This window comes from Pagrus major, chromosome 7 (genome assembly GCF_040436345.1).
Source record: "Pagrus major chromosome 7, Pma_NU_1.0".
Classification (NCBI taxonomy): Eukaryota; Metazoa; Chordata; class Actinopteri; order Spariformes; family Sparidae; genus Pagrus; species Pagrus major.
In genome coordinates this window covers 29,215,449-29,242,147 of record NC_133221.1, presented here as the reverse complement: position 1 = coordinate 29,242,147, position 26,699 = coordinate 29,215,449, and the positions used below count along the sequence as shown (strand labels likewise).

Here is a 26,699-nt window from a genome sequence, read left to right as displayed (position 1 = left end):
CCTCAACAAGATAGGGCCTCAAGATTAGGTAAAAATACAGGAGCCACTTCAATGCCTTCTGTTAGTATTGTGTTTAAATGGTGCACATTGACCTGGCCCTTGGGAGTTTCCTTCTTCTACTGTTGACAACCCATTTTTTGTAAACAACCTACAGCAAAAAACACTAATGTGTATTTTTACATGTGTGTGTGTGTGTGTGTGTGTGTGTGTTTGAGAGGGGGGTGGGGTGGGGGGGTAAAGGAAGAGCTACAGATCACGTGAACGCGCCAGCCAGGAAGTGGCCTATGCGCGCACTCATTTCAGGTTTGGCCGGGCAGCAGTGTATTTTGTTCCAAACAAAGTAGGACTCACGCCGCAGAGGCCGGATGACACCAAACTGACACCAGACGGAGCGCCTTTTCAAATGCTGTGTTTTGTTTAATTCTTTGAAATAACTACTTTCAAGTTACCAGAAATGGGTCCTGGATAAATGACAGAACATTCCAGAAACACCGTGGACTACGGGGTTTCGAGTGCGGGCAGGAGCGCAGCGGCCCGCGGCCGTGAAGGAGCTTAGCAGCTCGTGTGTGTGGCAGGAACAACATTCAATTCTCGCCAAATTGAAGCCCCGTAAGTCTCCTGTTTTTATGTAAATATTGATTTGGCATTTTAATCACAGACGGGCATCAGGTGTCACGAGATGTCATGTTGTTTTGGTTGTGTAAATAGGGCGCCGTAGCAACCCTTTCGTGTCAGCTAGCCTTAGCTTGATGTGGCTAATGACATTAGCTTCTCGAAGACTGTGGGAGCGTTTGATTGCACGACTTGTCCTGCGCTCTGCCGGAACATATAGATTAGAGATAGTGCCAGTGATCGTACTGAGAAGCGAGTTATAAAATGTCCTCTGCCATTATGCAGTAAAAATGTGGGTGGTTATTTCTGGTCAATAAAGCCAAGACCGCTAACTTGGATACAGTAACGTTACATCATTGAGTCCTTATGTACCATCCCAGGATTGCATTGTCCCAAACACCCCAACAAGGACTAGCATTAAGATGCTTTCATATAACGGTTATGTTATTAAATGAAGACTATTTGCTTATTCCAATAAATAGGGTTGACAAGAATAATTGTCGGTAATATCACGTTAGATAAACGTGAAAGAAAGGGACATATCGACGGGCACATGACTCGCCGCAAACACCTGTGTCTTAAATTAAACGAACCTCTGCAGTCGGCCGGCTAACTTACCAGTTGCCAAGCTAACAACTCTGGGGACGAGAAGCTATTGTTTGGCTTGCTAGCTATCTTAATGCTCACCACCCATGTTTTTAGTAAATGTAATGTACTGACCGCCGAATAAAATGGCTGATTTAGCTGTTGTCCTTTGTTTGTCATTTGACTGTCCAAGCTAGCAAGTTGCCGTTGCTATGCTAAGGAAACGAGGCACGGCTCAGCGTCGTTCTAGTTCGGCACGTTATGTGCAGTCATATGCCTCCTTTTGTAAAACATCATGTCCATGTCTCGTTCAGCTTTGTTGTACTTATTAAAATTAAGCTCCTTATTACTTTTAAACAGTAAACCTCTGTCCCTCTCTTGTGTGAGTGTTTGTTTGTATTGTCTTGACCACCTGAGTTGTTAATCTTAACACTCTTGTTAGATTTAGAATGATAATTCAGATAATGCCAAACAGATCACAGTCTTGATTATTAAATGTCTCTCTGCCCTCCACCTCAGGTCCCCATCCCTTAGCAGCCTTCCTGATTCTGTTCTGGGAGAGTTCAGACCAGTATCATCGCCAAGATAGCCGGGCCAGGCAGAAAGAGGCACACCTCAGATCCAGACCCCAGCAGCGGTAGTGATTCTGGCGACGGGCGGCCTGTCAGTGCCAAGTGCCTGAAGATGGCCAGCAGCGGTGGTAATGAGACAGTGGGCCGTCGTGGTGGGGCTCAGCAGAGAGGAGGTCGGGACAACAGCTCAGAACTGTCCTCCAGTACCAGTAAGAAGAAGCAGAAGGACAGGGCCAACCAGGAGAGCAGAGAAGCCAAGAGGGCAGCAGCAGCTGCAGACGGGGTGATTGCTGAGGTCAAGAAAGGTAAGAAGGTGTTGTGCAACCCACACAATATTTGTTATTGATGAATATAAAAATTATTTGTCAGGTTAAACTGTCATTCTAAAAAATAAAAATGGAATGAAACATTATGAATCCACTGCCGTTTAAATGCTTTAATATATTATAAAATGGATATACATTATGCCAATATGGTAGTGCATTTCAGCATTATATTGTAGTTTACACACCTGTTCGACAATTGTAGCACACCTGTGTAAGCAGATAAGAATCCAAGGTGCCCCATCACCTTTGATAACTTGATTTTTCTTATAAACAAAGTCATGTTTACATTCTTTTTTTCTTACTAAGACATAAGCATAAGCATATTGTTGAAGTCTACATATGACAAACATACTTATTGCATTGCCTTTCTCATAAAATATTTAGTTGTTGTTGTCGTTGTTGTCTTCTTCTTTCCTGCCTTTGTTGGTGCATTGCTACGCTACCTTGTATGTTGCAGCCGCCAATTGTCAGTCTGTCTGCCTGCCTGTCCTGTAGGCAGGAAAGTTTCTTTGCCGTGTGCATGTGTCCTTGTTTGCATGCATGATACTGAGTGGTCAAAAATATACACAGGATGACCAGTAGAAGTGCTTTGGGGCAGTATTTTTTACAAGTGGGTCATTATTTTATTTGCAACATGCACATCCTGCTGCGCTCCAAGAAACGTTGCAATGTGCCAACAAAGACGAGGAAGAAGAATAATGCCAGCTAGCATACATGGATGTAAACAATGCATGGTTGTTAGAAAAACGGCATGACATTTGTCGTATGTGATTGCAATCTTGATATCTTGGGATGTTGGTCATACAGTACAAAACAAGGCATTTTTTAGCTTACAGGATAATGTGTTTGGCATTTTTAAAACAACTTTCTGGAAACTTATAGACCAATTGATTAAGCCGTTTGATCAAGAAAATGAGAATCAGAATCTAAAATAGTCATTAGTTGCCCTATATTAAAATATGATGTGTGGACTAAATGTAGGTCACATAAACTTGCTGCTGTATAAAGGCTTGGCCTATAATTTGGAATCATTATCTGTCAAATGCATTTGCATGGAGATCAGTTATGGGTGTATTATGGCTGCACGGTGCCGAGCCAACCATAGATTCTTTTGTCAGTCATTAACACGTTTATGATACGAATTGTTTTAGATGTTGATGCAGCAGTTTCTGCATCTGTTGACCTGTTGAACAATCTTTTACACAAGACATACTCATGTCACATGAGTTGCTCAGTAGTTTCTCTTGTCTATACTATTTTTCTATATTATTTTTTTTATTTCACAGTTGTGTGATTATCATTTCCTTCGCTTGCAATCGATGCTGCTGCCTAAAATTTTTCTTTGAATGAACTCAACACTTTGTACGTACTCTCCTGTGTCATTTAATGTGGGCCGTGTATGTCTCATCAAAAATATTTTTCTCTATCTTCATCTTACTTATGGGTGTGTGGATACAGATTATATCTTTCTTTATGAGGTTTCATGCCTTTCAGTGCTTGTGGCTGAACGTGCATTGTAGGAGGAGAGCGGCCATAAAGAAGAGGATTTTTTGTTGTTGTTTTTTAATGCCCCCCACAAACATTTGACAATAAAAACATTTTCTTCTAGTGATAAACCCTGCTTTGTGTTCAGGATAAATCTTCAGTTCAGTTCAAACAGGGAACTGTAGATCGTCTTGCTTGACCATTGAAGTTTTTATTACGGTTGTTAAGATATTCAGCATAATCCTTGCACAACACTTGCAAATTAGGTTTGTGGTTTCCCTTAGCTTTAGGTATATTCTTGTATTTACTCTGAAACGCACTGTGTTCTGCTTGCTAATCCCCGTAGGTGTTCAAATGGGGGAAAAAATAATAATTCCACATCCTTTTTGTGCTGCAAAGTGATCATTGCCATATTGTGATCACATTGTACATGACTAAAAACACCCTCAACTGTAATTGAGTTGCTTCATGTGATGGATATGCCTGACACTGGTTCATCCCTGGAGATAGAAATGCTGATACAGGGGCTATCACATTACCTATAAGCCCTTGACCAGAGAGTCTGATGAGTCACAACACCATACAAATCTGAAGTCGGTAGGGACACAAGTCTTTCAAACAATACAAAGCAGTTGTGCTTTAATTTTTGTGCCACAGAACTGGTTTGTTAAAAATCTGCCAATACTGAGTGCTAATCACATGCTGTTAAAGTGACTGTAGTAGTTTACAGTTGAAAGTAAAGCTCGGATCAACCCAGTGTTTGATTATAGTAGATGATCAGAGATGTGAATGCCTTGTTTTGTTTAACCCTTGTTAATCAAAAGTTACATATGTGGTTTTACACATTTCATCAAGTTGAATTGTCAGAAATGGGGCAAAATTTGAAGTAAAAAAAAATTGTGAAAGTTGTGGTGGTATCTGTTTTTTACCCCCATGTACCTGATTAAATTTGTTGTAATAGAATTAGACCAGAGGCTTAAGTAAACCTTTAATAATAGATCTTGTGTTGATGACAACACATGGATACCTGATACTGGACCAAGGCATCCCTTTGGCTGGATTGGCTGTTTGTATTTTGAACATTGCCAAATACTAGGTTACTTCTGGCTTATAATGCAGTGAATACGATACATGAGAAGACCAGGCTGTGTTTTGTTTTTTAATGCAGACCTATGCAATCATTAGATATATCTTTTGGATGGAAAATTAGATTAGTGTACTGATTTAATGTAAACATACTTGGGTCCATTATGTGTCTATTTTTGGATAATGCTATAATACTAAGGGATTGACTGATAGGCTTTACACTTCCAATACTGATAATTAGTAATCAAGGACACTGATTTTAAAGTACTCAAGATACTTGAGTATTTCTATTTTCTGCTACTTCATACTTCGACTACACAACATATATTTGATAACTTAAGTTACTAGTTATTTTGCAGACTCATGTTGTTCACTGTTGATAGGCTATTACTCGTGAAATGTGACCAATAAGATAGTGTTGTGGATGGGACATTGAGTGAGACCAGTGGTGACTGCAGATAAAGGATGCTGCATCAGAGCCTTAGTATTGCATTTTTAAATTAATTTATTTTATTGACAAACAGACACACAAAAAAATGATACAAATAATCAATAATAAATTAATAGATAAATGCCTGCCCCAGTAATTGTTCTATCCTTAATGGTTATTATGATGATAAAAACGAATTGAGTACTTTATTGTACTGTATTTTTATTGACATGCAGTTTCAATAATTATCCTCTCATTATTCACTTTTACCTCAGTGTGCAGATGGTCCACAGTATTAGAATGACAGTTTTTCTTGCCTTTTCTGTGCCATAATTCTGGTGTCAATTATGTAAATCTACATTCGTGACCATGAGGACTAACATATTTCATTTGCACTCACAATGTGTTAATATCATGAACGTTAGTGTGGAGTTTTCCCAGTCATGAGAGTGCACTGTGGTGTGGCTCTCCTAGAAATGCAACTGCCACCAGCTGGAAGGGATTGGGTGTTGCCTGTGACCTTTTCTGGAGCGATTAAGTTAGAGAGAAGGGTGAGAGAGTGAAGAAGTGGCGGTGGGAAAGTTGAAGCTCTCTAGTTAGTTGTTGAAGACTGAACTGTGTCCATGACTCCTTTGCTGGCAGGGAATGTAGTTTTCGTACTATCTGGATGACATTTTATTTTAAACCACTGCTCCGACTTTGAGGCCACCATGAAAAATGGTACAAGTTTGTTTTTCATGTTTGGATATATTTTGTTAAAGTTTCTGCTTTTTTTTTCTACCTTGAAAAGCATGTTCATGGCTTGGTAGCATATTTTGTGAAGTAAGTTGATCGTTTGCTTTGATGCAATTGTTTACTTAGTGTACAGTTTGTGTGGCGCGGATAATTTTAGATGTCCCATCTGTGATTGCTGAGTTCACTGTACTGAGTGCTTCAGTCTCTGGCTCAGTGCTCTGGACTGACCCACTTGGGCATGTGAGTGCCGCGGTATGCCCAATGTGAATTTGTGAGCAGGTGCATTTCAGAGTGTGTGTCTATATTCTCTCAGGGTAGTAGAGATACAGTGTGTTCACCACTGCTCTTACTTAAGTTTGATTGGAACACTGAGGTTTCGCAGCAGAAGGCTGATCAATGTTATTCACTTCACCTGTCAGTGTACTGACAGGTAATACTGTGGCTGATCGGTGTATTCTTATAATCATGATATGAAGGGAAAGTGCCGTCTGTCAAGTTCCTCCATGTGATTGTCCCTTTCTTTGTGTTTGACAGATGTGTTTGTGGACTGGAAGCAGAATGTCAATGAAGTGACTGTGAGACTGCGCTGTGGGGAGGGTGTGCAGAGGATAGAGGATATCAACACTACCTTCACTGATACACACTGCCATGTGTGCTTCCCGGGTAAGTCATAATAACGCATGTAACATTTAGCAGGAACTACTGCTGTCGAGTGTAAATGAATAAAACTTGGTTGAATTATATAAACGTAAAACCACAAAGGAACAGGCACAGTCGTGCATTTGGGTTTAGGCCTCATTGAAGTTGAACCCGTTTCAATAGTTTGTATGTTAACCATGTGTTTTAACTTAAACATACTGTATGCCTTAAAATGTTTGACCCGTGTATCTGGTCTTTGCTGCAGTCTCACTATTTATTTTGACTTGATGCATTGAGTCCTGCTCCGCTCTGATAAAATCTGTATGCATTTTTGCATTTCTCAGATGGACGGGAGTGGAGCTGCCAGTTGCAGGAGGAAATTGAGGCCTCGTGTAGCAGAGTCCAGTACAAAGAGAAGGGAGGTTTGCTGCACGTCATCATGCAGAAGAAGATTCCCTTTCACATCTGGCCTTCACTTAAGGTGAGTTATATAAGATAATAAAGAGAGATGTTTTCTGTTTGTCCTTGCAGGACTGCATTTGTCTCTTGTTTGTATCCGAATAATAAATGTAGTATTTTTGCATATTATTATTTCATGAAAATGTCTCATTAATCATGGGTGGCACCTAAGTGGCATTCACATGGTAAACAGGGTCTTCAACTAGTTCTGCTTTTGATTAAATGATAAAAATGTTTTTTCTTCTGTGTGCTCTGCTTCAGTCAAACAAGAAGGAAAAGGAGGCAGTTCCCACAGAGACCAAAAATGACAAGGAGCTGGAGATGAAGCCTGTTGCCTTGGATTCATCAGACAAACCCAAACTGTCCCCCTCGCAGCCACAACTCCAGCCCCAGCCGCCCTCCTCACCTGCACACAGCGAGTTTCGGCGCGGCGGTGGCAAAGCTGAGCGGGGCGTCAAGCGCTGCATGAAAAACAAAACATCGTGCGACAAGGCCACCACGGACTCTGTAGGGGCGAAAGGTGGAGCTGTAGATGCCTCAGCCACCACCAGCAAGCCCGTTACGGTCACAAGAGGTGAGCAGCAGCCTCAGGAACCCAGTGCCAAGCGCACCATTGTACAGCCGCCCAAGACCACCAAGGAGGCCGCATCCCCGGTTGACAGGGACACACATGCTGTCAAGTCTACAGTAGCCAATGGTAAAGCTCCTCACACACACCTGCCCGCTGGTCGGAGCCCACAAACACAACGCAGAGATGGAGACAACAAAGCAGAAAGACTTGGCAGTGGACAGGAACAGAAAGCAGCTGCTACCAGCCATACCAACAAAACTCAGGTGAGAACTGGTGTGACAGATGATCCGTTGTTTATCTGAGCACACTTGCTCACTTTCATTTGGAATGTTCAAATGTCCTTTTTTTTATTATTTGTTTTGCATTAACAATATAATTAAGCTTATTTGTGATTTCAGTAAAGGCCATGAAGACTGAATATTAGTGCTTGAATGTGTTAACTTGTAGTCAAATCATTCTCTAAAAAACAAACTTATAAAACTACAAATAATAAACTACAAATAAACTACAAACTTACTACTAAACTCCAAAATCCAAAGGTTTTCCGTTTATGATCTCAGGGCTCTGAGAAAACCACAAAATATTAACATTTGAGAAGATGGAACCAGATAATCTGTGGCAATGCCCGCACACATGCAACAAAAGTTAAAAAATGATTCGGTCCTACTTGGATCTTTTTCAGATTCAGTGTTTGAAAATTACCTTCCCCTTACCATTACCCTTTTTTCTGACAGCCTCACACCTACATGATGTGCGTATAATTACGCCTTCCACTTATTTTTGCCTAAGTGATCATTTTTAAATGTAGGGTAGAGACTAAAGACTGTTTCAGCTCTAAAACTGTAGGTTGAGTAATTTTATTTATACCATTTATGTAATAAGTTAATAAATGTTGGCTTACCTGGTTTAAATGGTTTAACCAATGGTTTTAATATTTCCTTAGAGTAGACTAATCTAAGACTGACTGACTGATTTGAACCTTGTAAGAACCTCAACAACAAGCGACTGCATTATTTTATCTGATACAGTTGATTTAGAAATGGTTCTAAATATATTTCATTTCAAACAATATTTCCCTACGACTGCAGGGCTGGAGTTTAATTTATGACGAACAAATAATAATTGGATAATGTCCTCATATCACTCAGCACTATGATTTATGAGATTACAGCCAAAATCACCGTCTGGCCTGTGTGGGCTCTGCCTTTTTAAGTTTCCAAGAGCTTGGAAGAGACTTGTCTTTTTATTAAACATTAATAAAAAAACCCAGACTTTATCACTGCTTTGCAAATGAACTCCGTACCTGTTGGTTGTCACCAATCTTGCAGTTTGTTCACACAGTAGCTTGAGGTGACTTCACAGCATCTAGTGTCGAAAGTCAACTGTGCTGAAGCTTTGAAAGAATTACTGATCCTGTACTGTACATGGCCTCTGTCTGAACTAGAATCAAGCTGTCTGGGAGTTGCAGAAACCGTGCCAAACGTGAAGAATCCATTACTCACTTGGTTTCCAGCGCCTACAAGGTTTTAGAGAGTAAAAATGATTGTCTTTCCTGATTCAGGTGGCAGAGAAGCGAAGCCAGTCGTCAGACAGCTCCGGAGCAACAGCACATGGCAGTGATAGCCAACCAGCAGCTCCCGTCAGCACCAGTGACCGCCTAAAACCTGTCTCCTTGAACAACGAGGTGGACTCGGCTTCTCCAGAAACGTCTGGAGATAGAACTGACTCAGAGCCAGAGAAAAAGCCTGTTGAGCAGGAATCAGAGCAGGATACTCTGATCGGCCAGCAGCTTGGGTCAAAAGAAGCAGGTTCAGTACCAGCTGTTGGAGCGGCTGCCAAGCAAGGCCAGTCACCAAGTCTAGCCCTGAGGCAGGGCAGCTGTGACGGAGAGGAGAAGAGGGACCAGTCGAAGGAGGAGCCTGCTCTGGAATTAAAGCAACAAGAAGGTTGGTTAAGAAGGTGTTTGGGAATGCAGAAGAACTTGGTATTGAATTATCATGCACATGTTCATGTTAAAATTGTCATTGTTTGATTGTAAACTGACTGTTTTCCATTGGATTTATATGAACGCTCACATTGACACAAAATCTATGTATATACAATTTGTGTAGCTAGATCAAGATATAACCTAGTACTGCATATACATAGTTCGGTTTGTCAGCACTATTTTTCAGCAGTTCATTTTGAGTTAATTGTTTGTTGGTTGTTAATATATGTAATAACTTCCTGCAGCCCCGGAGCCGATGATTAACCTGCAATTTGTGAAGAATGATTCGTACGAAAAGGGCACGGACCTGATGGTGGTTAATGTTTACATGAAGGGGATCTGCAGGGACACAGCCAGGGTCCTGTTCAGGGAACAGGACTTCACCCTCATCTTCCAGACGAGGTAGTGAACGTGAACATGCTACCGATAAAGCATGGTTATAGTATTTCAGCAAACTTTAAACAACAGGCAGTGAATAATCTGTCTGTGTTCTCCTTTTACAGCGATACTAACTTTCTGCGGCTTCATTCAGACTGTGGACCGAACACAGTCTTCAAGTGGCAAGTCAAACTCAGGTAACCAGTCATGTGTTTTTCAAATTTTAAAAAGTCATCTTTAAATGGCCAGTTGCAGAGATATTTTCCTGTGCAATTATGTATCTAAACAGTTGCACTGAATTTAGTGGAAACAGAGTGCTTAAAAACTTTCTGAATTTCTAAGAAACATGGGAATGTTTCTTTTGTTCCTGGTTTTCTTGTGGCTCCTTGTTTATTTTCTGGCTGCTAGCATTGGCTTGTGGTAGCATTACCAACATGACTACTGCTAGCAGCCTGGCTAGTGTCCAAAGCAAAACAGTAAGCGTAAGATTTGTCCCAATTTGAGCAGGCAGGTAATGTTACTTACTGAAAGAAGGAAAGAATGCCGGTTTTGAACCTGCTAGTAAGAGGGAACACGCATTGATGGGGAAACGGACTTTGACACAACACTGGAGGTCTCTCCCTTGAGGTCTCTCCATTGAGTGAATGCCTGTCTGTTCACTCTTTTTTTCATCAGTTTCTGTCACTCCCTTCTTTACCTTCTTTCTATAGAATAGAATAGAAAAGAATAGAATAGAATATATAATTTCTATAGTTATACCGGTTGTTAGACTATATATACCCGGGGATAGCGACTGATGGCTACTGTGGAAAACTAATCCTCCTCCTGTTTTGGTTGCGTAATAGCTGAAGCACTTAACCTTGTGCTGTTAATAAAAGCCTTAATTATTCCGGCAAAAATCCAGCCCAGTGGCAGACAAAGTAGCATAGTGAAAGCGAGGCATACAGAGAACCAATTTAAACGCTTATGGTGTAATTTTTCTACCACCATTACCATGTATTTACTTCATAATGATAAGTTTAAGCAAAAAAGTTGTCTTTTTCCACTTTAATTCGTTCCAGGAAACCTAGCCAGCATCTTTAGTATCAGCAACAAATTATGGAGCACTTATTGAAGCCTCATGAACCATGAATATACAAACTATGCCAAAGCATTAGTGCTTCTAATCTCTTAATTTCCTTAAATACTTTCCTTTTTTTTTTTTTTTTTTTTTAAATACTTGGCCCAAATGTGGTTAGTGTAGAAGGCATAAAGATTCTTCTGAAACACTTGTGCCATATTACTAAAGTACTCATCAAGCCATTCATTAAGCTTTGGTTGAATTTCAAAATGAAATGAAATGATTTTCAAAGGAGCAGCTCTTAATGTCTGAGCTTTCTTACCATATGAGGAAAGTCAAGGTAGTTGACAGCCTGTGTGTCATTTCAAGTATCTTTCATTCATTCATTTAATAATCATTATGTTAAAATGATAAAAATTAACCTCTGAGTATAATAACTATAATTGGTGTTGAGCTGTAGCCTCTTGTCAGTCTGACATGTCTACAAATCTCTGTCCCGTGCCACAGGAACCTGATTCAGCCTGAGCAGTGCAGCTACTCCTTCACCCCGTCCAGACTGGACATCACGCTGAAGAAGAGGCACAGCCAGCGCTGGGGGGGTCTGGAAGCTCCTGCAACACAAGGTCTACATCTACGCAGTGCTAACACTATAGATATAGGTTTTCATGTTGTATCGATGCTGACATGATATACTCACAAACATGAATATGAAAACATTTATACATGCTATTAAGACTATATCTTTTAACGATATAGCTAATGTGTGGCTGAGGCTGAGGTGAATTTAACCCCCTCAGGGCTTGGTGCCCTTGAGAACCCATGAAATGGTCTGAATTCCAAATTACTTCTAGTAATTTTCATAGAACTTTTCTATAAAGACCTGTGTAATTTGTTTCTAATTACTGTGGGGGAAAAGTATTCAGTTGGTACACACAGGTCAGCTGAACATGAAAAAATTTGTATAAGTCAAAATATTCTCAGTTTTTTGAGTAATAACTGAATACTGAATGAATTATTCTTGGGTTTGAAAGGAGCTTTTCTTTCAAGGAATTTCCTTTTTCACCATATTTAGTACTTAAATGACTTACCTGACATACAGACTTCCTCTGGAAATGACAGCCCTGTAGAATAAACATTACCAAAATTTCAGTTCAGCCCAGCAAAAATATGGCAATTAACTGATTGTTGAAATAGCAGAAAACATGTAATTTGTCAGCTGTATTGTATTAACCAAAGAATGTGTACATTAATTACATTTTATGAAAATATTCCAAATTGTGGGATTTTTTTAATTTTTAAAGTATGCCCTGAAAAAGCTTTATATGCTGTATGATATATGCCACAGTTATAAACTATTCATGTTCAGTACTGGCTAGCCTTGTGTTGAACTTAATTTACTAACCACAAACGGCATTCTCCTCTGTTTAAGGTGCAGTGGGGGGCGCCAAAGTGGCTGTGCCCTCCGGCCCTGCATGCATGGAGAAGAGCCAGCCGGGCAGCAGCCAGCACAGCCTGCCAGCCAAGGAGGAGCCTCCGAGGGTTGGGGAGGAGAAACCCAAGGCCCCCAAGGCCTCATCCAGAGTGGAGGATGGCGGTCTGGAAACTGTGGCTCCTCGTACTGTCTCTGAGCATGTTCCCATCACCAAGACAGAGCCCACTGTTACCACGGTTAGTAGGAATATATAAAAAAATTAACAAAACTGAAGAGATGAGGCAAAGGAAAGTTCTGTTTTTGTACCATGGCTGGTTTGACAACATATTGTTATCAGTCTAAGAATAAAAAGGTGGGAACAGAAGCAGTATTAACAATTAAAACCTGATGTTTGGATAGTAGAATTGCAGTGTAGTCCAGTAGCTGGGAGGCAGAAGTGAAGATGACAATGGAACTGAAGTTGTAGAATCTTTGTCCAAATCTTTCCTGTCTCAGCCTAAACCTACGTGCATGGTGCAGCCTATGACCCACGCACCTCCTGCCAGCAACGAGCGCCATGAAGAAGAGGAGGAGAAGAAGGTGTGCCTGCCTGGTTTTACAGGATTGGTCAACCTGGGCAACACCTGCTTCATGAACAGTGTCATCCAATCCCTGTCCAACACCAGAGAACTCAGGGATTACTTCCATGGTAAAGTAACATGCAATTGTGATAAACTGCTCTCGATTACAGCCAAAGACCTGTAATGTTGCTAAGAGATAAAACATGGTGTGTTTTATTAGTGCTTGGGTACATAGATAAACTGATAATGCTATCACAGCAATTACTGCTCAAATTATCTCTAGTTGTGTTGGCTGCCTCTGCTTGCTAACACGGACATGAAAGTGGTGCCAAGTGGCCCACAGGGGTAAATTTAATGAGGACTCCACTCATTAAACTTCCACTAGTTTTCTCTGCATAAGCCAGATTTACTGCACTTCAAGCATTTAAAAACTTGAAATAGTTGCTGCAAAATCTAGGCCACCTAGTTCTTTGGACATGATCTATTCAGCTGAAGGGTGGATAAACAATTAATGTTGTAGGGATGATTAGCTGACTAAACTATGACTTCAGCACTGACTTTAACTCTGTGGTTGATGTCTATCTTGTTATCTTATACCTGTATTTTCTGTTCCCCTGCAGATCGAGCATTTGAGGCAGAAATTAACTGTAATAATCCGCTGGGAACAGGAGGCAGGCTGGCCATTGGTTTTGCTGTGCTGCTCAGGGCCCTTTGGAAAGGAACACATCATGCCTTCCAACCTTCGAAACTCAAGGTATACGAGCAGCACCCAGAAACTTGTTTATGCAAAACATAGCAAAGAGAATACGATCAGTGTTTTCATTTCCTCGTTTCCCTCCTTTCTGTTGTGTGTTTGTGTCGGTGCAGGCGATCGTGGCCAGTAAAGCCAGTCAATTTACAGGTTACGCCCAGCACGATGCCCAGGAGTTCATGGCTTTCTTACTGGACGGGCTTCACGAGGACTTGAATCGCATCCAGAATAAACCGTACACAGAGACGGTCGACTCTGACGGACGGCTGGATGAGGTGGGTGTTTGTTTCACCTATGATATATCTAGAGAGATGGTCTGGGTTTAAAGTCTCTGGCAAGAAATGCTTTGCAGAAATTTATTTCGGGGATATTTCATTTTTAAATAACCACTACCATTCCTCCTACAGTCTACTCAAGCCTTGACCCGATGATATTGTTTGTCTGTCTGTGCAGGTGGTAGCGGAGGAGGCGTGGCAGAGACACAAGATGAGAAATGACTCCTTTATAGTGGACCTCTTCCAAGGCCAGTTTAAATCGAAGCTTGTGTGCCCTACATGCTCCAAGGTAACATTATTTTTCCACAAAATATTTGACTTCCTTTAAAATAAATACTTGAGAATTGTGCCTTGTTACAGTGATGAATAACCTACTTTCATGTTCTTGTGACGTATGTCTTCTTCCTCAGGTGTCCATCACCTTTGACCCCTTCCTTTACCTGCCTGTGCCCTTGCCCCAGAAACAAAAGGTGCTCTCAGTTTTCTACTATGCTAAGGAACCTCATAAAAAACCCATCAAGGTAAGTCTAAACGGTCACATTACTCGCAGTGTCAGTTTACAGTGAACTGCAGAGATGTGACTTTGCTTTGTCTTGAGATAATTTAAAGATTCCTTTCATGTGTCTCACTTTCTAAAATACTTCTTATGTTTATGTGTGTGTCAGTTTCTGGTGAGTGTGAGCAAGGAGAACTCCAGCACTGCTGAAGTCCTCGAGTCCATCTCCAGGAATGTCAGGGTCAAACCAGAGAACCTCAGGCTGGCAGAGGTTAGATGCTTAAAATATTTCAGATTTTGTACTATGACAGAAATTTCTATTTAAGTCAGAAATACAGAAGCAGAAATGGAACAGTTGGAGGACACTTTTATTTTTCTCTCTCTCAGGTGGCGAAGAACCGCTTCCAGCGCATGTTCCTGCCGTCCCATTCCCTGGACACAGTGTCCTCCTCCGACATGTTGTTTTGCTTTGAGGTGCTTTCCAAAGACATTGCCAAAGAGAGAGTGGTGTTGCTCAGAGTGCAGCAGGTAATACAACCCTGAATCATTCAGTTGTACAGAACAGTTAAAAATGTTTGTGTTTACTGATATTGAGAGGGTGTTCCTTACTTACCCATTGTTGTGACCTACAGAGACTGCAGGTCCCCAATATCCCCATCTCCAAGTGTGCTGCATGCCTGAAGCCTCCAGTGTCTGAGGAAGACAAGCTGAAGCGGTGCACTCGCTGCTATCGCGTGGGCTACTGCAATCAGTGAGTTCCACCAAAAGAATTAGCATCAAGATTGTTAGAAACACATTTGTTAGGCTTTAATGTACACTGAGTCATCTTTCATTTTCTTGTGGAATTACATCAATTAACTTTTATATGAACATGGTTACTCCCTTCCCAGAGTGTGTCAGAGGACCCACTGGCCCAATCACAAGGGTCTGTGTCGACCCAACACAGAAAACGTGGGCTTGCCCTTCCTGGTCAGCGTGCCCGAGTCTCGACTCTCCTACGCCCGCCTCACCCAGCTATTGGAGGGTTACTCCAGGTATGCAGTCTAACTTCCATCATCAGCTCTGGAAAAAAATATGTGTCTAATTCAGAATGTCTCTGTCACTCTGAGTTTAACGTCTTCTGGGTGTAGTCTAATGAGATACATGATCTGTTGCTTTTTCAAAAGAAACAAGCAAACACAGAGGCAAACTTGTCTCCTGGCACTGGGAAAGAAGTCATGGGCCTATTTTTTATTTTTTTTTAAACATACATTTCCCCCTCTCAGTGCAGGTCATTTACAAAAATCTTAAATTTTTTCTCTTGCTCTCTAGAAAAGGAGGCTGTTGATTCCATTTTCAGGAGAGTGTCAGCTACATTAGCTCGGGGGCTCATCTTCTATTAATAAGCAAAAAAGCAAAAACTTTAAAAGAACTTGAATAAATTAATCATTTTTAATTGTTCAATCAATCCCACCACTTCATGGTGCTTAGTGAGGTCCAGGTCACATTAGTGAACTGTCATTATATCCTGCTGGTATACAAAGTAAAAAAAAGAAAAGAGTATTAATTATACATAATTCTAGGCCCTGTGTCAGTGTCTAAACACAACTCAGGATACAAAGACACTGTCCGTTCACGGCTGTTTTTTTAAAAGATAAAGCACCAACACAAATCTTTCAATACCTGCTTTCAACTGTGTGTTACAACATTGAGGAACTGTTAGTTGTTTTTTTGTCCATCCTCCACTCAGGAGGGCAAATCTCTATTCAGCCATCATTGTGACACCTGGTGGTTCTTGGTAGCTGGATGACGAATAATTAGAGAAAATATATTGCTTGTCATATTTACTAGTGTATATTGAGGAGAGATTAATAAGTATGCCTGCCCATCCCTGTAAGGAGTCAGCCATTTATATAAGCTGTTAATATTATCTCCACGATATCTCTGTCTGCACAGGTTCTCTGTCAATGTGTTCCAGCCCCCTTTTCAGTCAGGCAGGACATCCCCTGAAACACCTCAGTGCCGGGGTGACCTCCCTTCAATGCCAGCAGGATCTCCTGACAGTCTTGGGCCCAGGGATGAGGCCATGGGCGGTAGCGGTGCTGAAGGAGCAGGCAATGTGGAGCTGGAGAGCCCCTCTCAGCTGCCTGAGTCCCAGGCAGAGTGTGCTCAGGCCTCGGCCCTCCCATCTGGGGAGTCAGACTCCCTCTCCTCCTCCCAGACCTCCCTCCCTACCACGCGGACTACAGATTCAGGATTCTCTGAGCCTATCTCCTCTGCTTCCTGTTGCTCTCTGGACCCTCACGCTGAAAAAGAGACATCCTGTGAGAAGGCAGTACGGCCAGAAGGTAAAAACTTTTGATGGACAGATGCTTTAGTATTCCTGTCACTGTTCTTTTTAGTCTCTACAGCCTTTTATTCCTCATTTTCTCCATTTTTTTGTAGCTGCAGTAACAGGCTATCAGCATCCAAGTGAGTCAGCATCAGGTCATGCCAGTCAGTTCTACATCGCTCTGCTGGACTCTAACAACAAGGAACAGAGGCTGGATGAGAGAGGTTTGACCACAATTACCTTAAGTACTGATATTTAGTCAGATTCCCAGTCATCCTGTTTCTATGTCAGATGGATTTAGTAAAATTGCATGTTCATTTTTAAGAAGAAAGTAAGTCTAACACATCAGCGTTGTTTCTTTCCACTTCCCCCCAAACCCTGCAGAGGACGCGCTGGCCGACCTCCCAGAGGATGCGACCCTGGAGCTGGTGTGGAAAAACAATGAGCGTCTGAAGGAGTACGTCTTGGTGAGCTCCAAGGAGCTGGAGTATGAAGAGGACCCTGGCTCCCTGAGCGAGACAGCCAGAGCAGGACACTTCACCCTGGAGCAGTGCCTCAACCTCTTCACAAAGCCAGAGGTGCTGGCACCGGAGGAGGCATGGTAGGGACAGAATTTAACTGATAAAAAATGAATTAACCAACAAAGGCAGATGGGCACATACACATCAGAAAGAAGGCTCAGGCTGCCTGAGCATTAGTGGTACACTGATTATCAGCCTGGCTGATCATCAGGGCAATAGTCACCATTTTTCCAGTTATCAGTATCTGCATTTTTTGCGGATAAAATAAATTAAAAATTCAAATTTTTGGCTCTGATGCAGCATCCTTTCTCTGTCTGTAGTCACCACTCTGTGGTCTCACTCACAAAGCTATCTGATTGGTTATACTTAATGAGTTATAGCCTATTATACTGAATAATCTGAATCTGCAAAGTAACTGGTAACAAAAGTTATTGAATACATTTAGTGGAGTGGTAGTAGTTGAAGTATAAAGTAGTAGAACATGGAAATACTCAAGTATAGTACTTCAAAATTGTCCTTAAGTTCAGTACTTGAGTAAAGTGTAGATAGTTACATTCCATAACTGGTTATTCTCAACTTTGACACACAAGATTTTTATTTTTACTGCAAATATATATCTCTTGCAATTATCAGTTATCGGTCTCCTTGATTTCTAATAATTGTTTTTTTTTCCAAAACATTGGTCGTCCCCTGCTGAGCATACAAACAAACACATAATAAACCAACTTACTCCGTCATGTTCCATGATGGCCTTGACCCCCGGTTGATACAAGTCAGGGCACCTTAGGTTTTTTGTTGCATCAGGTACTTGTACCCCACCTGTGTGAAAGTCTCGTAATGCATGCCATTTATTTTCAACCTGAAAGCGACTGAGTACTTCAGACATTTCATCACTTAAGTGTAGTGTTTTTGGTCCTCCTTATTCATTGGGGAACAGGGACTATAGAATAATGGTCTTTGTACATTGTCTGTTTTTTTAAGGTACTGTCCAAAGTGCCAGCAGCACCGAGAGGCCTCCAAACAGCTGCTGCTGTGGCGTCTGCCTAACGTTTTGATCATCCAGCTCAAACGCTTCTCCTTCAGGAGTTTCATCTGGAGGGATAAAATCAACGACATGGTGGACTTTCCTGTCAGGTAAATGCACAGTAAAAAGCAGAATTTCCACCATTTATGCTTCTGCAACACATCACTTATCTATACTCACTTTAATGTAAAAAGATGTGATGTTTTTCACATGCAAAACAAGTTTTTGATGGTGAAACCCCTTTGAGTACTGTGTGTACTAGGGGTGTCACGATTTCGATTTTTTATCGAAATCGATCGAAATTACGTCACGATCTCGAGCATCGAAGTCAAAGAGAGGATCGACGATCCCCCCCCTCCCCGTGTACAAAGCTACGCACACTACGCAAAGTTACGCAAATGACGCAGCACATTGTAGCCGACGCCGCTAGTTACCTATCCTGCAGGTTATGACACGATGGCGAGTGCAGATAAAGGAGGAGACGCGGCACCGGAGCTTGAAGCAGCTCCTGCTTCTCTTAAATCACATGTATGGAAATACTTTGCGTTCCCGGTGAGTTATGTCGACGACGTTCGCGTTGTTGACAAGAAGACCACAGTGTGTAAGATATGCTATGCGCGTGTACCATACCCGGCCACGGGAAACACTACGAACATGGCAGGACACATTCGCCGGCATCACAAAGATGTAGATTTGACAGCTGGGAAAGCACCATCACTGGTCCAGCCAACTATTCAATCCTCGTTTGCAATAAAACTTCCACAGACCTCAGCTCGCGCAAAAGCTATAACTAGCGCTATAGGGCTATTTATAGCAGCAGACCTGCAGCCTTACTCGGTGGTGGAAAACACGGGATTTAAACATTTAATTAGCGTACTTGAGCCACGCTACAGTATGCCCAGCAGGTCGCATCTTACAACAAAAGTGGTTCCCTCCATGTATGAAGACGTTAAAGAAAAAGTTGTGAGGGGTCTGAGCAATGCAGAGTTAGTTGCCTTAACAACAGATGGCTGGACCTCAAGAGCAACTGAGAGTTACATCACCGTCACAGCGCACTACGTCAATAAAGATTGGGAGATTGAAAGTCCAGTCCTTCAAACTCGCCCCATCTATGAAGCACACACAAGTGATAATCTGGCAGAAGTGCTAAAGGAAGCGGTACTAGAATGGAAACTGGACAGACAAAATACAACCATCCCTGCCTAATGTGATACATTATGGAAATTGCATCACTTACATGTAGCCCAACTTTTGAAATAAGATTTACTGTACAAAATTTGATGAATAAAACCAATGATCGTAGACTAGACTAGTCTGAAAATAGCATAGGCGTCTGTGCTGTAAGAAAAGGAAAAAAATCGAGAATCGAATCGAATCATGACCCTAAAATCGAAAATCAAATCGAATCGAGGATTTGGAGAATCGTGACACCCCTAGTGTGTACCCATTTTTGTAGCTGAGCCTCTAATATAATGTTGTGTTGTAGGAATCTGGATCTGAGTAAGTTCTGTATTGGCCAGAAGGATGAGATGCAACAACCGCCCATCTACGACCTGTATGCAGTCATCAACCACTATGGAGGAATGATTGGAGGCCACTACACGGCCTATGCTCGCCTGCCAAGTGACAAGAACAGCCAGCGGAGTGACGTTGGTGAGTGTGCAGTCACTGAGCTTTATTCCCATCTTTTATAACTGTTAGTAGCTCTCACTAGTGTTACATCTTTCTCTGTTTGTTTACCGCTCTGTGGCCAACCTCTTTTCTTCCTCCTCCTCCTTCTCCACAGGCTGGCGTCTCTTTGATGACAGCACCGTGACAATGGTGGAGGAGAGTCAAGTGGTGACGCGCTACGCCTACGTCTTGTTCTACCGGCGACGAAACTCCCCAGTGGAGAGGCCGCCGCGCTTCCTCAGGCCTGTAGGAGCAGAGTCGCCCACTTCTGCAGGGGCTACTGCCAGCCAGGTGAGGGCGCCACAACAATAAGAGATGAGGTCTGTGAAAAGAGCTTTTCACATTGGATGTGTTTATCCAAAGTTAAGATATCTCTTAGCTAACTAATATTTTCCACACTCTAACTATTGGGTGAGACTCCTGATATCCAGTTCTTTCCAGATATCTTTTGGATTTCACACCTTGCTGACTTTTGTTATACACACAATGTCTGCTGATTCGAATCCAATTTATCAGGCTGATAAAGGCAACAATAACTCCTTGAAATGCTAGTGTAAAGTGTTGTAGTTTAGGCCATAGTTAAATGGACAGTGTATAAATGGATTAGCTTGGGGTGTTTTGGAAAAATTCCAAAAATAAAATAGGAGCATGTGTGTTTATTATACATGATATAGAATCAGATTGTACCTGCTAAGTTGACAACTGATTGCAGATATCTCTCCAGGCATTGTGAATTGTAATGTGTCAGCTACTCATCAGGAATGATCAGTATTTAGTGGCTCTTATTTGAGATGTCTGTGTATTAAGTGTCTCTGAGTACATATGGCCCCTTTCAATTAGTCTTGACAAGCGCTCGTGCTGTGGTATGCTTAATAAGTCTAGCTCAGTGGGTTCATAATGGAAAGATCCATCACTGAGATACTCGTGAAGTTCAGCTGTCAGACTAACAGAGAGAGAGCTGTCAATGCTCCTCCGTAATGCATAAGGAGTTAAAGTGATAGTTGGGGTCTTTTGATGTGCGGTTGTATGAGGTACTGATCCCTAGTCAGTGTATCACCTGCAGTAGATGACCGTCAGCTCCCCCCTGTGTGGAGAAACAGCACGTAGCACAGAGAGGGAACCGGGTCAGGTGCATTTAAGCAGATATATATTTTTTTAGGTGGCTAAAATACATCTTGCTGTAATGTTGGTAATGTTTAGCAGTACAATGCTCTGCTTCCCTGTTGGTGCTTCGTGCTGCTTCTCCACACAGACGGAAACGGATGGTCATCTACTGCAGGTGATACACTGACTAGGGATCGGTACCTCATACATCCCCACATCAAAACACCCCAACTATCACTTTAAGAAGTTCGGTTTGGAAAAACGACATATAGTATTCTACTCTTGATGTCCCTACTTCCTGCCTCTCTGGAGATGCACTTTATTGTCTGTATCCAGATGAGATCTTGGTCTATGAGTTTCTATCACATAGGTTGTCAGGTGTAACCTTGCGATGCTGATGATGACATGAGACTGCATGTGATCTTATGGGATGAATGGTTGTCATGTTAAACCAACAAACAAAAAAATTCTCTCACTACTTCTATTCCATTATTTTAAAGGCATATTCATTTGTATTAATAAACATTTTTATATCAGTTGTAGTAAATATTGAAGCCAAAGTCAACCTCAACCATATGCCTTAACTTTTTGTTCTGATATGTACAGTGATGGTAACTGTTATAGACAGAATGGGTAAAAGCTACATTTCTTATCATGGGGTTTGGCAGGAGAGGGCTTGAGGAAAACTTTGAAGATTTTCTGTTGTTTTACTCAACTGTGTGTTGACTTTTAAATCATGTAAATTTCCTCCACACTGAACCATCTGATTTCTGAGAAACAAGCCTCTCAAACTGTCCCAGTTTATTTTAAATAACTAACAACAGAGAAGGCCTGTTATTAACTCTTTACAAATCTCCATAATCACCATGGTTGGTGTGAAACTGTCAGGCAGACCTGCTAAATGTTTCCAGTTGTAATCTTAGTATTTGTTAGACCACGCCTTTTCCCAGAAGCTGACACAGGTTTCCGCCAATCGCAGGCCTCTCTAATATGGCAAGAACTGGAGGAAGATGAGGAGGGGCTCGATGAAGGTGGACTGTTCCGATCAGCGCTGCGGAGGGGACAGACGTCGAGGAACAGAAATGAGGAAGACGAAGACAGAAGTGAAGGGTCGGTGCGACGGCGCCGCAGGCGGAGGATGTCAGACTATCAGGACGATGACTGTGTGCGATATTTTGTTCTGGGCACCCTGGCAGCCGTGTTTGCTCTGTTTATCAACTTGGTCTACCCCCTTCTGTACAAAGTGGAATTTAGAGGTGGCTAGAGGGGGACGTACTTTGGCCGTCGCCTTCAGAAACAAGAAAATATGTCGGTCAAACAAGGAGAGGTTAGATGGGAACGACTAAATCACTACTCTTCAGTAAGAACTGTCACCCATTGGTCCTCAGCTAGTAAAATGGTTCAGCATCCTATCCAACACTTGAAGTGTACAACTTTACATGGCTCAACCCTTTAAAATACTTTTGGCACTATTTCAGAGATTATATGACACCGAGGTTAAATTATTAGAAAACTGTGTAGTTAAAGCTCCAGTCCAGTGATACTATCAGCACACAGCTCCAGTATATTGAGTATACTATTCACTATTCACTACATTGCCTCTATGCATTGTATGGACTCTTGCTTCCAGTGAATGATAGCTTTTCAAAACATTTGCAGTTTTTAGTGTCACATTTGTTGCAAGTAGTTCTCAGATGATGAGCTCTGACAGCCTTAATGACCTCCTGGAGCTCATAGTTAAGTGTGGACGTTCATTCTTGATCTTTATAGAAAAAAAAATTTGAAGACCATGAGATGTGGTTTAAGCTAGTAGGTGAGCCTTTTAATTAAGATTTGTTTTGTGACATAGTTGTAATGTATGAAATGCTTTTAAGATGACAATTATGATAGAATAATTCTAGTACAAAAAGAAAACTGCAGATGAAACCACTGTCGAAGGCCTTTTGTTTTTATTGCACTACACTCTTAAGAGAATACGATTGCAAATTCCAGCAGTGAAAATGCAAATGGATGAATGGAGCTTGTGTGAGAAGAGGCACTTCAGCGGTGACTCATTTTAAATACTATATCATGACGCAAAGAGAAGCCTCTGTTTTGTGTGACCAATTGCTTTAGCCTTTTTAATGTCAATTGATTTATGGGCCTTAAAATTGCTGTTTGTGTCCTGCCTCCATTATGTTTTTTGATTGTCAATATGTACTGTAGTTCGTCATTTTTTAATTCCCATAATTTTTGTATGTTTGGTTTCTATTGGAATGTTTTAGTTTCTTTTAAGCCATAGCCAGGTGAGGGTTTTAAATTCTCAGGATGAAATGTAGTAAACAGTGATCCAGTGGTGAAATCGCACAAAATGAGATGACAGTCGCGTTGAGACAAGACTGCATTTATTGACCATGCGGTCTTGTCACAGCCAGGTTAAACTAGAAATTTGCAGTCATTAAGGAACTACCGTCCACTTCTGAATGTAATGTTTTTCAATGTGTTCAACTGTTTCGAGTGGAGTTATGGATTATATACAGTTTTGGACTTCTCTAAACCATATGAGATGAACATTTAACTGATGATGAATTTACTCAATATCCTAATTAGTCTTTCAAAAAATCTAAAACAAAGTTGTTTTTTTAATCACACATAAGAACTCTTATTTTAAAGCCCTGAAAAGATTTTATCACATTATCATCAGTTAAAATATTTGAATACGTTCTGAAACTGTCCACAGATCATGTGTTTCCTCTGCTGCTGCTGCTGCTGCAGTGATTGTGTGTACGTGAGACTCAGGGAAATTCCAGAGCTCTTCTGGTATCAATGCGGTGTACAGTGACCTGCGTTTGCCTTAAATGCTCGCCATAGCTCAGAGCAGACTGTGTATACTTGACTTAGACATATGCAAGACTGAAGTCTGTTGAGTTGTTATAGCTCATCAAACACTACTATGTTGTACCCATCATAAACGGCAGCAGTGGGATCAGTGGATGTTAAAATCATCCCGAAAGTTGAAGTTGAACTCGAGGGTGTTATCTGCACAAGCTGAGCTCTTTTTAAACTACAGATGCTGATGCGCTGTTAAAGGGTAACTCCACCAATTTTTTAAGTGTGTTTACAGGTGTTGGGGAGTACTTCTTTATATGTGAAAAAAGTAGCTTAAAGCCTTTTGATGTCTTTAAAGGAAGCTGCTTGTGCTCTGATTTTTTTCTTCACTGCAGTGCCTCCAGTGATGTCACTCAGTGGCTTAGTTGCATTGTGGGTAATGCAGGTGCCAGGTTTTGGACTAAAACTTGTTATCCCTGGTTCTGCTGTATCAGTTTTGATCATTTGCATATGCAATGCTAGACCAGTGGACTGCTTTTCAAAATCTAGCACCTACTTTACCCACAATGCAGCAGCCATTGACATTACTGGAGGGAATTTATCAGATTACATGCAGCTTCCTCTGGAGCCACAAAAGGCTTTGTACTACTTTTTTTCCTAAAGACCTGTTAACACACTTTGAGGTGCGAAACTGGTGGAGTTCCCCTTTAAGCTGACTTGGTGTAAATGAAAGCTATAACTATGTATGTGTGTGTACTATAACCTGTTAGAGAGTAATCTTGTATTTTGTAATGAACTGATCTAAGGTCTATGTACTAGTACTGTATTTAAAAGAAAAATCATAACCTATTTGAATTTCCCTGCAATAATGTATCTAGATATCTCCACCTCAATGCTGCTCTCTAATATATTAAACCTTGTACTCCTTTTGGAAATAAAATCTCCATCTGTTTATAGTCTTTATGTATATTATTTACAAGTCATGTTACAACCTCGCCATTTTCTCCAAACAGATAAAATCTCCCAGAATACTAAACCAGCATGATTTATTGTCAACACTGGTTTATTTTACAGGCCTCTAGCCAGTCACTATTTGGGACAGACCTGGATCCTGAAGGACCACCTACGCTGACCCCAGAGGTTTCCTCTGACCTCTTCGCCCACTCTGGGGAGTGCACGGCGCCATCCTACAGCAACATGGAGGAGGTGGACTAGTCATGGTGAGGACTGAAGGGAGTCCAGATCAGAGCGGCTGATCCACGGAGGTCCCGAGTAGAAGCTGCCCCTAAGCTAAAGACACATCAGTGCTCATTAGTTACACGACTCTGAATCTGGTGTCAACACAACACTGCAGTGTCAGAACATCTGGAGGTGGGCTCCGAGGACTCTACTGCACCCACTTGTTAAAGACCTTCAGATGTAGATGTGTACTAACTAGACACACATCATCAAATATACTCACATTAATGTACTCACCTATTGATAAACCCTTAACGAACTGTATATGTAGTAATATTCATCCAGTGCATATAGTCTCACACAAGCGAACACACTTCTGTGACCTCTGAGCTCCTGTTGGCAGCTCATCGTAAGCTGCTGCTACAGGAGGTCAAACTCAACCACCCGACAGATCAGTGGGGAGCCTGCCAGGCCTCCACGCACCAACGCACCTTGTGGTCTGGTTTAGGTTCAAAACCCGACCACTAACCTTGACCTGACCTGTTAATCCGTGGCTAAAGCTGCGGTCGATTATTAGGCTAAATTTGGGGAGTGAAGATTGTTGTAATGTGTGTAAATCATTTTATCTTTCTGTTGTTTTTTGACGTATTACCTAGTTTGATTTGTTTGTGGCAGGCAATTCTGTAACATGGATTGGAATTGTAGCAATTGATGTAAAGTAAAACACGCGAGACGGGTGCTGACCTGCTACTTTTTGTTAATATCGAGGGACACACGCTTTTTCTGTCTTTTGTCGCTTTATAAACTTCATTTGGCTTCTGTTGCTGTAGTGTATGTTATTATTTCTCTCATTATGTTTTTTTTTGTACTTGTTTAGATATTCGATCCTGTGGATGCAATTGTCAAAAGGCTTCTTCAGTATAAACTGAAATGTGCATGACTGCATGCTCATACAGGCTGTGACCCCGGACCCTGTGAAATACCCCCTCCCCCTGAAACTTTGCTACATTTCATTATTTCAGTTTTGCGTGAGTTGTCCAGTCTCACCCCTCCCCTCCTTTGTAATGGACCGCGTATATAAAGTGGGGATCATTAAGAATACTGCTGTGGATACATATAAATGGTTAATATAAATTAAATAAAACAATTTTGGGAACTGCTGACATTAGTGTTTTTTGTTTTTATGGTTATATTAAACATGACAAACAATACGTAATGACCTGATAAATTGTCGTCCTGATATTGGGAAAATTATATTATCAGGTATTTATCAGTCTTGGTGAAATTCGTCCAATAGAGACAATAAGGAGTGAAATTGCTTTCATTGACTAATCAAGCACAGCATCTACACACTCCGATACAGAAGGAAGGAAGAGGCACACCTTTGTTTTGTAATGATGTCAAACTGTTGCACCTGGGTAGAGCCATGCAGCATTTCAGAAAAGGAAACAATTGAGATTTACAGTACATGTTCCACAAGGGTTCAGACAGGAGGGGAGAAGTTTTAACACAACAAATCTTATTAGAGCTATGTAAATTAAAATCATTCATCTTTGCTCATTATCTTCTAGCCTTTCTTTTGCGCCCAATATGAATAAACTACAGGTTATGATCATTTGAAAATTACAAATGTGTGAAATTA

General features: G+C 41.4%; 1 protein-coding gene across 5 annotated transcripts; it reads left to right on the top strand.

Annotated features, from left to right (window-relative positions):
* Positions 1–299: 299 nt before the first annotated feature.
* On the top strand, positions 300–26,220 carry usp19 (ubiquitin specific peptidase 19). 5 transcript variants are annotated; one of them, XM_073469759.1, is made up of 27 exons: positions 300–609; positions 1,717–2,074; positions 6,366–6,494; positions 6,815–6,951; positions 7,191–7,763; positions 9,062–9,446; positions 9,733–9,889; positions 9,991–10,062; positions 11,433–11,548; positions 12,355–12,593; positions 12,853–13,045; positions 13,538–13,671; positions 13,785–13,943; positions 14,122–14,232; positions 14,354–14,464; positions 14,609–14,710; positions 14,827–14,967; positions 15,072–15,190; positions 15,330–15,473; positions 16,375–16,766; positions 16,864–16,974; positions 17,135–17,351; positions 18,253–18,405; positions 19,782–19,948; positions 20,082–20,257; positions 24,953–25,098; positions 25,935–26,220. In XM_073469759.1, exons 2-26 carry the CDS (start codon positions 1,882–1,884, stop codon positions 25,091–25,093), a joined length of 4,572 nt encoding a protein of 1,523 aa, XP_073325860.1. In that variant the 5' UTR covers positions 300–609; positions 1,717–1,881; the 3' UTR covers positions 25,094–25,098; positions 25,935–26,220. The 5 variants fall into 5 exon arrangements, with proteins under 5 accessions (XP_073325860.1, XP_073325861.1, XP_073325859.1 ...); XM_073469760.1 differs by having other exon boundaries at positions 12,361–12,593; positions 24,953–26,220; XM_073469758.1 differs by having other exon boundaries at positions 24,953–26,220.
* Positions 26,221–26,699: the final 479 nt, after the last annotated feature.

Excerpts from the sequence above, each read along its gene's own strand:
- usp19 (XM_073469755.1), top strand. The coding sequence starts at position 1,882 with ATGGCCAGCAGCGGTGGTAATGAGACAGTGGGCCGTCGTGGTGGGGCT. Across the intron at positions 12,594-12,852 it reads CAGAGCCCACTGTTACCACG|CCTAAACCTACGTGCATGGT; the intron begins GTTAGTAGGAAT and ends TTCCTGTCTCAG. Across the intron at positions 15,474-16,374 it reads CTATTGGAGGGTTACTCCAG|GTTCTCTGTCAATGTGTTCC; the intron begins GTATGCAGTCTA and ends CTGTCTGCACAG.